The sequence below is a fragment of the Hemitrygon akajei genome, chromosome 26 (assembly GCF_048418815.1).
Source record: "Hemitrygon akajei chromosome 26, sHemAka1.3, whole genome shotgun sequence".
Lineage (NCBI taxonomy): Eukaryota > Metazoa > Chordata > Chondrichthyes > Myliobatiformes > Dasyatidae > Hemitrygon > Hemitrygon akajei.
Window position 1 is genome coordinate 14,764,919 of NC_133149.1, and position 12,779 is coordinate 14,777,697.

General features: G+C 38.5%; 1 protein-coding gene across 6 annotated transcripts in view; it reads left to right on the forward strand.

Moving 5' to 3' along the window:
- nfrkb (nuclear factor related to kappaB binding protein) overlaps positions 1–12,779 on the forward strand; it is a 124,469-nt gene that overhangs the window by 50,420 nt on the left and 61,270 nt on the right. For 5 of the 6 annotated variants that reach the window (XM_073029606.1, XM_073029608.1, XM_073029610.1 and 2 more), the window contains 2 exons: positions 3,804–3,909; positions 10,487–10,613. In XM_073029606.1, the coding sequence (XP_072885707.1) occupies positions 3,804–3,909; positions 10,487–10,613 (233 nt within the window). The remainder of the gene's footprint in view (positions 1–3,803; positions 3,910–10,486; positions 10,614–12,779) is intronic. The other variant, XM_073029609.1, reaches the window with a different exon arrangement.

Consider the following 12,779-nt stretch of genomic DNA (forward strand, 5'->3'; position numbering starts at 1 on the left):
TCCTAGTAAGGAGCTTTACAAACAAAGGGTTGAACTTCAAACGGAACATAGTTTATTATTTACATCTTCGATTGAAAATCAATTAATGAAAACCAGATCTGATTTTTATATACATAGTGATAAATTGGGTAAACTGTAAGCTAGTCAATTGAAGAATGCTTTGGTTAAACGTCAAATTACTAAGATCCGTCAGCAGAATGGGGATCTGACAGTTAACCATGATGAGATAAACAAATCATTTCAAGATTTTTATACCTCCCTGTATCATTCCGAATTCCCTCATGATCGTAATACCATGTGTGATTTTCTTGGGAAATTGAATTTTCCAAAATTATCATCAGATGATCTTTCAATATTAGAAACTCCTATTACGGATGCAGAAATTAAAGGGGTTACTTCCTCTATGAATTCTGGGAAAGCACCAGGTCCAGATGGGTATACAGTAGAATTTTTTAAATGTTTTTCCGCTACTCTTTCTCCTTGGTTATACAGGGTTTTTGAAGAAGCAATTAGATTGGGCAATCTGCCACAATCTTTTTATAGAGCTTCCATTTCTTTAATATTGAAGAAAGATAAAGACCCTACTGACTGTGCATCCTATAGACCAGTATCTTTATTGAATGTAGATTCCAAGATCTTTTCCAAGTTACTGGCATCCAGGCTGGAGAAGGTATTACCCCAAATTATTTCGGAAGATCAAATTGGTTTTATTAAAAATCGCTATTCTTTTTTTCAATGTTAGGAGATTATTGAATATTGTTTATACTCCTTCACATAGCACTTCAGAATGTGTCATTTCATTAGATGCGGAGAAAACTTTTGATAGAGTTGAATGGCCATACTTATTTAATGTGCTTGAGAAGTTTAATTTTAGTCCGACATTCATTTCCTGGATTAAACTGATATATCATACTCCAGTAGCCTCGGTGCTTACTAACAATCAAAGATCTCCCTTTTTCCATTTATTTCGGGGTACTAGACAAGGCTGTCCTCCTAGTCCATTATTATTTGATATTGCTTTAGAACCCTTGGCAATTGCTATCAGAGAATCACAGAACATTTTTGGCATTAATCGTGGGACAGATATACATAAGTTATCATTATATGCAGATGATTTACTATTGTTTATTTCTGATCCTGTGAAATCCATTCCTGCAGTTTTATCATTGTTGGCTCAATTTAGTGATTTTTCCGGATATAAATTAAATCTTAATAAGAGTGAATTGTTTCCTTTAAATAGACAGGTTCCAATTTATGGAAATTTACCTTTTAAATTAGTTAATGACTCTTTTATTTACTTAGGGATTAAAATTACAAAAAACTATAAAGACTTATTTAAGGTTAATTTTTTACCCTTAATTGATCAGATTAAATGTTTGTTTACTAACTGGTCACGACTATCTTCATCTCTGATAGGTCGGATTAATGCTATTAAGATGGTTATTTTACCCAAGTTTTTATATATATTTCAAGCGGTACCAATTTTTATTCCGAAATCTTTTTTTGCTAATGTTGATTCAAAAATTTCCTCATATATATGGCAGAATAAAAATCCTAGGTTAGGTAAAATATATTTACAGAAGGCAAGGAAGGAAGGTGGATTGGCATTGCCTAATTTTAGATTTTATTATTGGGCAGTTAATATCCGATATTTGATATGTTGGTTAAAGGATTGGGATATATCTTTTAGCCCTCATTGGGTGAACCTGGAAATTAAATCTGTACAAGGATTTGCATTGGGTTCTATTTTAGGGACTTCTCTTCCCTTTGCTCTTTCTAAATTGCCGAAACGAATTGACAACCCAATAGTTAAACATACTTTACGTATATGGTTTCAATTTTGGAAATTTTTTGGGTTGACTCAGTTTGTTTTAAATATTCCTATTGTATCCAATTGCTTTTTTTATCCTTCTATTATAGACCAAGCTTATTCAGCTTGGAAGACTAAAGGATTTCTACGATTTTCTGATTTATTTTTGGATAATTGTTTTATGTCTTTTGAGCAATTATCTAATAAATATAATTTGCCTAGATTTCATTTTTTTAGATATTTACAGATTAGGAATTTCTTAAATACTGTACTTCCTACTTTTCCAAATTTTGTGTCTTCAGGTATTTTGGAGAATTTGTTTGAACTAAATCCTTCTCAGAAAGGGCTAATATCAAAACTTTACAATATAATTATGAAGATACGTTCAGAGCCCTTCTATAAGACTAAAAATGATTGGGAAAGAGAACTTAACCTTACTATCCCTATTGAAAATTGGGATAAAATTCTTCAATTAGTTAATACATCATCTATATGTGCTAAACATTCATTAATACAGTTTAAGGTTGTGCATAGGGCTCATATGTCCAAGGATAAATTGGCTCATTTTTATTCCTATATAAATCCTATTTGTGACAGATGTCATTCTGAGATAGCGTCTTTAACTCATATGTTCTGGTCGTGTCCGCTTTTGGAAAAAATATTGGAAAGACATTTTTGATATTATTTCTGTGGTATTGAACATTGATTTACAACCTCATCCTATTACTGCAATTTTTGGTTTACCAATGATGGACTCACTCCATTTATCCTCTTCCGCTTGTCGAATGATTGCATTTCTTACATTAATGGCTAGAAGGTCTATTTTGTTGAATTGGAAAGAAATTAATCCTCCTACCGTATTTCATTGGTTTTCTCAAACTATGTTATGTCTAAATTTAGAAAACATTAGAAGTGTTGTATTTGATACTTCTATTAAATTTGAAAAGATATGGAGACCATTTATTCAATATTTTCATATGATGTAATATGACCCTGTTCCAAGCCTATTTGTTTTTCCAGTTTCGATTTTATGTATGTTGAGAGGATCGGAGTTGACGACACTGATAATTTTGTATTTTTGTGAGATATTATAAACAGCCCTTTTTTTCCTTTTTTTTCCATTTTTTCTTTTTCTCTTTTTTCTTTTTTTTCTTATTAGCTATTAGATTATTAGATTAGTTTTTTCCATATTTTTTTTCTTTTTCTTTTTTCTGTTTTTTTAAATATATATTATGATATACCTAGGTTTGCCTTGTTTATTTGTATATTGTATCGTCCATGATTTGGGAATACTCATTTATACTGTAATCATTGCTTATGTATTCTTTCATGTTCAGTTGAAATGTGTATGTTTGTAATCCCATTATCTATGTATCAATTTTATTTTGTTGATATTAATAATAATAATAATAAAAAGATTGAAAAAGAAAGAAAGGTTGAAGGTGGGATCTGATACAGGGGAAGTGATGGAAGCAGATCTGATTGCAAAGAGGTATTATTTAGACAGGTACATGAACAGGAGCGAATGGAGGAATATAGACTGTGTTTAGAAAACACAATTAGTTTTGATTAGTATCATGGTTAGCACAAATATCCTGTGCCAAAACTAGATTCCAACCAGCCTAGGGTCTTTTGGAATCTGGACTACACTGCCTACTATATTTAAGTAGTTTTTGGACAAATATTTGAATCGGCAACACATAGAAGGCCATAGACTAAATGCTGGTGCATTGGATTACTGTTGATGGACAAGCTGTCCATAGGGACTGTTTCTGTGCTGTATAGCTAACTATCACTGCTGAAAGTTAGACACTTTGCAGAAGTTTTATTAAAGGAATGAAAATGTATTATCTCACTAATAGCTGCATTAGACTCCATCCTTATTTAACAATGTTGCCATTAAGAATACAGCAGTTTGAAACTCCAATGGTATTAAACTCATTGGTGCAATTTTCAACTTTTTTGGTTGAACAATTAATGTGTGTTTTTCCAGGACACTTGATAGAGTGAAGCTGACAACGGTTCCTGGAATCACAGCTTGTTTCTTCACTCTGCTGCAGGACATCTTACTGGCAGAGGGAGAGGCGAGTATGTCCTGGGTAAGTGACACAACATTAGCAAAAGTGCAACTCCAATTTCTGGTGCTGTGATTGTGCTGCTTATGATCTATTGGTCTTAGTGGACCATCAGTTGTAACTGGGATCACACCACCCTTTAGGATTCCTGTTGAATTTGTTTCACATGGAGTGCCATTTCCTTTATTCATCCTTTGCCTCACCTTCTTTCCACTTCCAACACCTCTTTTCCCTCTCCTCTCTTGATATGTTCTCTGCCACACACTTACTTACCTTACCACATTGAAGCAGGTCATGCAACCCACCACATCCCAGCTGACCAGTGAGCACCCATCTTCCAGCACTTGGCTCATAACTGATTCTGTCCAAGTGATCTGAGTTCTTGTTTAGACACTTTCTAAATGCTGTCAGGGACTACTTTTGGCTCTGTTTCCAGCAGTGTGTTCCAGTACTTGTCACCCTCCCGTCCTTCTCAGATCTCCTTGAAATTTCTTTTTTTAAAAATGTATATCCTCTATTCCACAAGAGCCTCACATCCCACCCCTTTCTTCTCCCTTCCTTACCTTGCAAGATCCCTTTTTAAAATTCTGCTAGACCATGCTGCTCTACTCATCTTTTCTCGTGTATAAGAGCGGATGTAAGCCATTGGCCCTCAGTCCTTCTCCAGGGTATTCAGTGAGATCACCACCAACACCACATCATTTTTCCAACTTTATTCCCATATCCCTTGATTCCTTTAATGTTCAGAAAACTGTCAATCTCTTTTTTGAATCCAGTCAATGACAGAACCTCCATTCTGTGGTAGAGAATTCCAAGGATTCATAGAACATAGAAGAGTACAGCACCGGAACAGGCCCTTCAGCTCACACTGTTGTGCTGAATCAATTAAATTAGTAATCAATTGACCAACTAAATTAATCTCCTCTGCCTACACAATGTGCATATACTTCCATTTTCCTCACATTCATGTGCCTAGAAGTCTCTAATATATCTGCTTCCACCACCACCCAGACAGCACATTCCAAACACACACCAGTCTGTGTAAAATAACTTGCCTCCACATCACCTTTGAAATTACCTCACCCCCTCACTTTAAATGCATGCCCTCTGGTATGAAGTATTTCAGCCTAAGGAAAAAGATACTGTTTGCCTACTCCCTTTGCCTCTCATAAGCCTCTATCTGATTCCCCTCAGCCTCTGCCACTCCAAAGAAAACAACCCAAATTTCTCCAACCTCCATTTATACTACATGCCCTCTCATCCAGGCTGCATCCTGATAAACCTCTTCTGCACCCTCTCTGAAGCCTTGACAGCCTTCCAATAATGGGGCAACCAGAACCGTATACAGTACTCCATCTGTGGCCTAGCTAGAGTTTTATAAAGCTGCAACATAACTTTCTGACTTTTTAACTCAACACCTCGACTAATAAAGGCAAACATTCCATATGCCTTCTTAACCACCCTATCTACCTGTGTAGCCACTTTCAGGGAGCTATGAACTTGGACTTCAAGATCTCTCTGCTCATCAACTGTCTCATTACATTTGACCTACCGAGGTGCAACACTTCACATTTGCATTAAACTCCATATGCCACTGCTCTGCCCATATCTGCAACTGATCTATATCACGCTGTATTCTTTGCCAGTCTTCTACACTATCCACAACTCCACCAGTCTTTGTATTATCTGCAAATTTACTAACCTACCCATCTACATTTTCATCTAGATCATTTCTAAATATCACAAACAGCCGAGGTCCCAGTACATATCCCTAAAAAAAAATCACTAATCACAGAGCTTCAGCTAGACTAAATTCTTTTTGACCACTACCTTCTCTTCAATGAGCAAGCCAGTTCTGAATCCAAACAGCCAATTTACCGTGGATGCCATGCATTTGATCTTCTAGATGAGCCTCCCAAAAGGACCTTATCAAACGCCTTACTAATATCCATGTGAAAAAACATCCACAGCTCTACTTCATCAATCACCCTTGTCACCTTGTCAAAAGACTTAATTAATTTAATAAGACACAACTTGTTCTGCACAAAGCCATGTTGGCTCTCTGTAATTAGGTCATGGTTTTCCAAATGCTCATAAATCTTATCTCTAAAAATTCTCTCCAGTAACTTCTCTGCTACTGAAGTGAGACTCACAGGTCTGTAATTTCCTGAATTATCTCTGTTTCCCTTCTTGGATAATGGAACATTAGCTACTCACTTGTCCTCAGGGACCTCACCTGTGGCTGGAGAGGACACAAAATTATTGGTCAAGGCCCCAATAATCTCTTCTCTTACTTCTCTCAATAACCTCTTGTATATCCCTTCAGGCACTAGCGATTTATCTACCTTAATTTTCTTTAAGAGACCCAACTCTACCTCCTCCTTTACTTCGAAATGCCCCAACATATCAGGACATTTGGCACTGATCTCCCTGACCTCCACGTCCTTCTCCTTGGTAAGTACTGATGTAAAGTACTCATTGAGGACTTCACCCACACCCTCCACATCCCAGCAAATGTTCCCCCTTTATCCATGAGTGGTCCCACCCTCTCCCTAGTTATCCTCTTGCTCTTGATGTATATATAGAATGCCTTAGGATTCTCTTTAATTCTACTTGGCAAGGACATTTCATAGTCCCTCCTGGCTTTGCTAATTCTCTCCTTGAGTTCTTTTCTGGCTTCTTTATAATCCTCAAGGGCTCTGTTTGACTCTAGCTTCCTAAGCTTTACAAAATGTTCCTTTTTCTTCTTGACTGAATTAATCACCTCCCTCAACATCCAATGTTCTCTTACCTTGTGATTCTTGTCCCTCCATCTGACAGCAACATACCTGTTCTGTACTCTGTGCATTTGGTCTTTAAACATACTCCACATGTTGGATGAGGACTTGTCCAAAAACAGCTGTTCCCAACTAACTCTCCCTATCTCCTGCCTAATGCTCTCGTAATCTGCCATGCTCCAATTTAATACTCTCCCACAAAGTCCATACTTATCCTTATCTATAGCTATGTTTAAAACTAAATAGTGGTCACTGTTCCCTAACTACTCAACCACTGAAATGTCGGTCACCTGGCCCGGCTCATTACCCAACACAAGGTCTAACACAGCCTCTCTTCTTGTTGTACCATCTACAGTTGAAGTCAGAAGTTTACATACACCTTAGCCAAATACATTTAAACTCAGTTTTTCACAATTCCTGACATTTAATCCTAGAAAACATTCCCAGTCAGTTAGGATCACTACTTTATTTTAAGAATGTGAAATGTCAGAATAATAGTAGAGAGAATGATTTATTTCAGTTTTTATTTCTTTCATCACATTCCCAGTGGGTCAGAAGTTTGCATACACTTTGTTAGTATTTAGTAGCATTGCCTTTAAATTGTTTAACTTGGGTCAAACGTTTTGGGTAGCCTTCCACAAGCTTCTCACAATAAGTTGCTGGAATTCTGTTCCATTCCTCTAGACAGAACTGGTACAACTCAGTCAGGTTTACAAGCCTCCTTGCTTGAACACGCTTTTTCAGTTCAGCCCACAAATTTTCTATCAGATTGAAGTCAGGGCTTTGTGATGGCCACTCCAATACTTTGACTTTGTTGTCCTTAAGCAAATTTGCCACAACTTTGGAGGTATGCTTGGGGTCATTGTCCATTTGGAAGACCCATTTGCGACCGAGATTTAACTTTCTGGCTGATGTCTTGAGATGTTTCTTCAATATATCCACATAATTTTCCTTCCTCATGATGCCATCCATTTTGTGAAGTGCACCAGTCCCTCCTGCAGCAAAGCACCCCCGCAACATGATGCTGCCACCCCCATCCTTCACGGTTGGGTTGGTGTTCTTCGGCTTGCAAGCCTCACCCTTTTTCCTCCAAACATAACAATAGTGATTATGGTCAAACAGTTCAATTTTTGTTTCATCAGACCAGAGGACATTTCTCCAAAATGTAAGATCTTTGTCCCCATGTGCACTTGCAAACTGTAATCTGGCTTTTTTATGGCGGTTTTGGAGCAGTGGCTTCTTCCCTGCTGAGCAGTATTTCAGGTTATGCCAATATAGGACTCATTTTACTGTGGATATAGATACTTGTCTACCTGTTTCCTCCAGCATCTTCACAAGGTCCTTTGCTGTTGTTCTGGGATTGATTTGCACTTTTCGTGCCAAAGTACATTCATCTCCTTCCTGAGCAGTATGACGGCTGCCTGGTCCCATGGTGTTTATACTTGCATACTATTGTTTGTACAGATGAACGTAGTACCTTCAGGTGTTTGGAAATTGCTCTCAAGGATGAATCAGACTTGTGGAGGTCCACAATTTTTTTTTCTGAGATCTTGGCTGATTTCTTTTGATTTTGTTTGTAAACTTCTGACCCACTGGAATTGTGATCTAGTCAATTAAAAGTAAAATAATCTGTCTGTAAACAATTGTTGGATAAATTACTCGTGTCATGCACAAAGTAGATGTCCTCAGCGTCTTACCAAAACTATAGTTTGCTAATATGAAATCTGTGGAGTGGTTATACAGTGAGTTTTAATTACTTCAACCTAAGTGTATGTAAACTTCTGACTTCAACTGTACATATTGATTTAAGAAACCCTCCTGGATGCATCTTACAAATTCTGTTCTATTAAACCTGTTACACTCAGAAGGCCCCAATTTATATTAGCGAAGTTGAAGACCCCGTGACAACAACCCTATTATTTTTGAGTTTTACCCATCACGACTTAGTGAACAAGCCACCCGTAATGTTCCTTCTGAGTGCAGCTGTGATATTGTACCTGATTAGTAATGCATCTCCTCTGCCTCCTTTACCTCCCCCTCTGTCTTTTCTAAAGCATCAAAACTCTGGGACATTAAACACCCATTCCTGTCCCTTGTTTAACCAAGTCTGTAATGGCCACAACATCAAAATTCCATTTACTGATCCATGCTCTAAGTTCATCATCTTTACCCATAATACTCCTAGCATTAAAATATACACACTTCAGACTACCTGATTCATTGCTTTTACTACTTTGCCTGTTTTTGTTGGCCCTAACATCTACCTTCCTCTCCATCCCTCCATGTTCTGAGGTTATGCTCTAGTTCCCATCCCCTTGCTAAATGAGTTTAAATCTTCCCAAGTAGCACTAGTGAACATCCTGGCCAGAATACTAGTTCCCCTCCAGTTCAAGTGCAACCCGCCCCTCTAGTACAGGTCATCCTTGCCCCAGAAGAGGTTCCAATCATCTAAGCACCTGAAACTCTGCCCCTGTACCAGTTCCTCAGCCATACATTCATCTGTTCTATCTTTCTATTCCTGCTGTGACTAACACATGGCACTGGGAATAATCCAGAGATTACTGTCTTGGATTTATCACCCTTTGAGTGAAGAGTTTTCTCCTCATCACACTCCTACATGGTTTACGCCTTATGTTGTGACCCGATTGAAGACTCCTTAGCCAGGGGAAGTACTCTCCCCCACACTTACCCTGCTGACTCTCTGAAGTTTCTGTATGTTAAATACATAATTAAGTCACTTTGTTCAAAACTATAATGAATAGAGGCCTAGTCTGCTCGATCTCTTCTCATACGACAGACCTGCCATTCCAGAAATTATTGAGATTTAACCTGAAACATTGATGGTTCCTTTCCTCCTACAGATGTTGCTCAAACTGCAGAATTCCTCCAGTAGTAATGTTCTTCCCAATAATCAGTCTGGTGAATCCTTACTGCATATCCTTCACTGAAAGTACTTTTTTAGGAAAGGAGACCAGATGTGATCTCACCAAAGTCCATTACAATATAATACAATCAGACATCATCAGACGTCGACTGTACTTTTTTCATAGATACAGCCTGGCCTGCTGAGTTCCTCCAGCATTTTGTGTGTGACTCGTCATCATCTTAAATGCTAACCTCTTATTCTAAAACTGTGTTCCTACTCTAGATGCCTCCACTAGTATCCACCATCAGTCCCTCCCATATGTCTCTCAGTATCCACCCTGTCAACCCCGTCCAAGAGATCACCTTTCATTCTTGTAATCTCAATAAAGGCCCAATCTGATCAACCTCTCTTTGAACATTAACTGCTGTCTCTCAAGGTTCAACCCAGTCATCAGTCTCTGCACTGCCTCCAATGCAAGTACATCCATCCTTAAGCATGGAGACCAAAACTGCATGCAGTTTCCAGGTGCAGTCTCACCAGTGCTCTGTAAATTTGAATATTCAGTACTTAAATACTCTGTGTCTTTGCAATAAAGATCAGCATTTTATTAGCCTTCTCAATTATGCACTGAGGCTCACATATCCCTATGCAGCACAATGTTCTGTAATTTCAATCTACTTAAGTAATTATTTACTTTTTCATTACTTCTTCCAAAGTAGGTAACCTCACGTATTCCCACATGTTATCTCATCTTTCAACTTCATGGCCCTCACTTAACTTGTGTATGTTGCAGGCACTTTGTGTCCTTCCTCACAACTTGTTCACCCAACTGGTCGACTGCCATTGACTGTTTGCAGGGCTGCCAGAATGTGTCAATTATTGGTACTACATGTTTATTTTGTTGAGGGGCAAGACTCAAATGACCAGCTATTTACTGTTGTTGTATGCTCTTTTTTAGATTGAGGAGAAAGTGCTTGATTGGCAGATCTCTGCTCACAGTGCATTAAACTCCTGGTTCCCAGATGCCTCAAACTGGTCAGAACTTGTCCATTCAGCTCTACGTTTCCTTTCTGGGGAAGGTGCGCGTAAGTCTGATTTCTAATCATTTTTAATGTACAAACCACATTTCCAGAAAAGTTGGGATATTTTCCAAAATGCAATAAAATCAAAAATCTGTGATATGTTAATTCACGTGAACCCTTATTTAACTGACAAAAGTACAAAGAAAAGATTTTCAATAGTTTTACTGACCAACTTAATTGTATTTTGTAAATATACACAAATTTAGAATTTGATGGCTGCAACACACTCAACAAAAGTTGAGACAGAGTTAAAATAAGATTGAAAAATGCACAGAATATTCAAGTAACACTGCTTTGGAAGACTCCACATTAAGCAGGCTAATTGTTAGCAGGTGAGATATCATGACTGGGTATAAAAGTAGCGTCCATCAAAGGCTCAGTCTTTACAAGCAAGGATGGGTCGTGGCTCACCCCTTAGTGCCAAAATTTGTGAGAGAATTGTTAGTCAGTTCAAAAGGAACATTTCCCAACATAAGATTGCAAAGAATTTAGGTCTTTCAACATCTACAGTACATAATATTGTGAAAAGATTCAGAGAATTCGGAGACATCTCAGTGCTTAAAGGGCAAGGTCGGAAACCACTGTTGAATGTGTGTGATCTTCGAGCCCTCAGATGGCACTGCCTAAGAAACCGTCATGCTACTGTGACAATCATAGCCACCTGGGCTCGGGAGTACTTCGGAAAACCATTGTCACTTAACACAGTCTGTCGCTGCATCCAGAAATGCAACTTGAAACTGTATTACGCAAGGAGAAAGCCATACATCAACTCTATGCAGAAACGCCAGCGAGTTCTCTGGGCCCGAGCTCATCTCAGATGGACCGAAAGACTGTGGAACCGTGTGCTGTGGTCAGATGAGTCCACATTTCAGCTAGTTTTCGGGAAAACGGGCATCGAGTTCTCCGTGCCAAAGATGAAAACGACCATCCTGATTGTTATCAGCGAAAGGTGCAAAAGCCAGCATCTGTGATGGTATGGGGGTGCATCAGTGCCCACGGCATGGGTGAGTTGCATGTATGTGAAGGTACCATTGACTCTGAGGCATATATTAGGATTTTAGAGAGACATATGTTGCCATCAAGGTGACGTCTCTTCCTGAGACGTCCATGTTTATTTCAGCAGGACAATGCCTGACCACATTCTGCACGGGCTACAACAGCGTGGCTTTGTAGACACAGAGTGCGTGTGCTTGACTGGCCTGCTGCCAGTCCAGGTCTATCTCTTATTGAAAATGTATGGCGCATCATGAAGAGGAGAATCAGACAATGGAGACCACGGACTGTTGAGCAGCTGAAGTCTTATATCAAGCAAGAATGGACAAAATTTCCAGTTGCAAATCTACTACAATTAGTATCCTCAGTTCCAAAACGATTAAAAAGTGTTATTAAAAGGAAAGGTGATGTAGCACAATGGTAAACATGCCTCTGTCCCAACTTTTGTTGAGTGTGTTGCAGCCATCAAATTCTAAATTTGTGTATATTTACAAAATACAATTAAGTTGGTCAGTAAAACTATTGAAAATCTTTTCTTTGTACTTTTGTCAGTTAAATAAGGGTTCACGTGAATTAACATATCACAGATTTTTGTTTTTATTGCATTTTGGAAAATATCCCAACTTTTCTGGAAATGGGGTTTGTATTTTTCAGGCTGAGAGCATCGCTGCCACAGTATGCAGTGTATGCTGCTGACCTGAATTGAATTCCTGATGGTTACTCACTTAGTATGGATTATTCCACTGAGTGGCAAGGGAAGACGATTAGACTTACTTGCTAGAGATGGTCATTGTCTGGCACCTTTTCGGTAGAACGATACTTGCCACTTACAGCTCATGCTTAAATGTTGTCTCGGACTTGCAGCTGGTAAGAGGCATATAAAATTATAAGTGCGTAGATACATTGAGTCTTTTTCCCAGGGAATCAGAAACTGGAGGGCATAGGTTTTAAGGTGAGAGGGGAAAGATTTGAAATGTTCTTGAGGGACACATTCTTCATTCAGAATGAAATGAGTTGCTCAGACAGGTACAACAGCAAAATCCTAAAAGACATTTGGACTGGTACATGGATAGGAAAGGTTTAGAGGAGAATGAGCAAGTAGGACTAGCTTAGATGGGCATCATGGTCAGCATGAGAGAGTTGGGCCAAATGGCGCCTCTCCATGTTGTATTACTC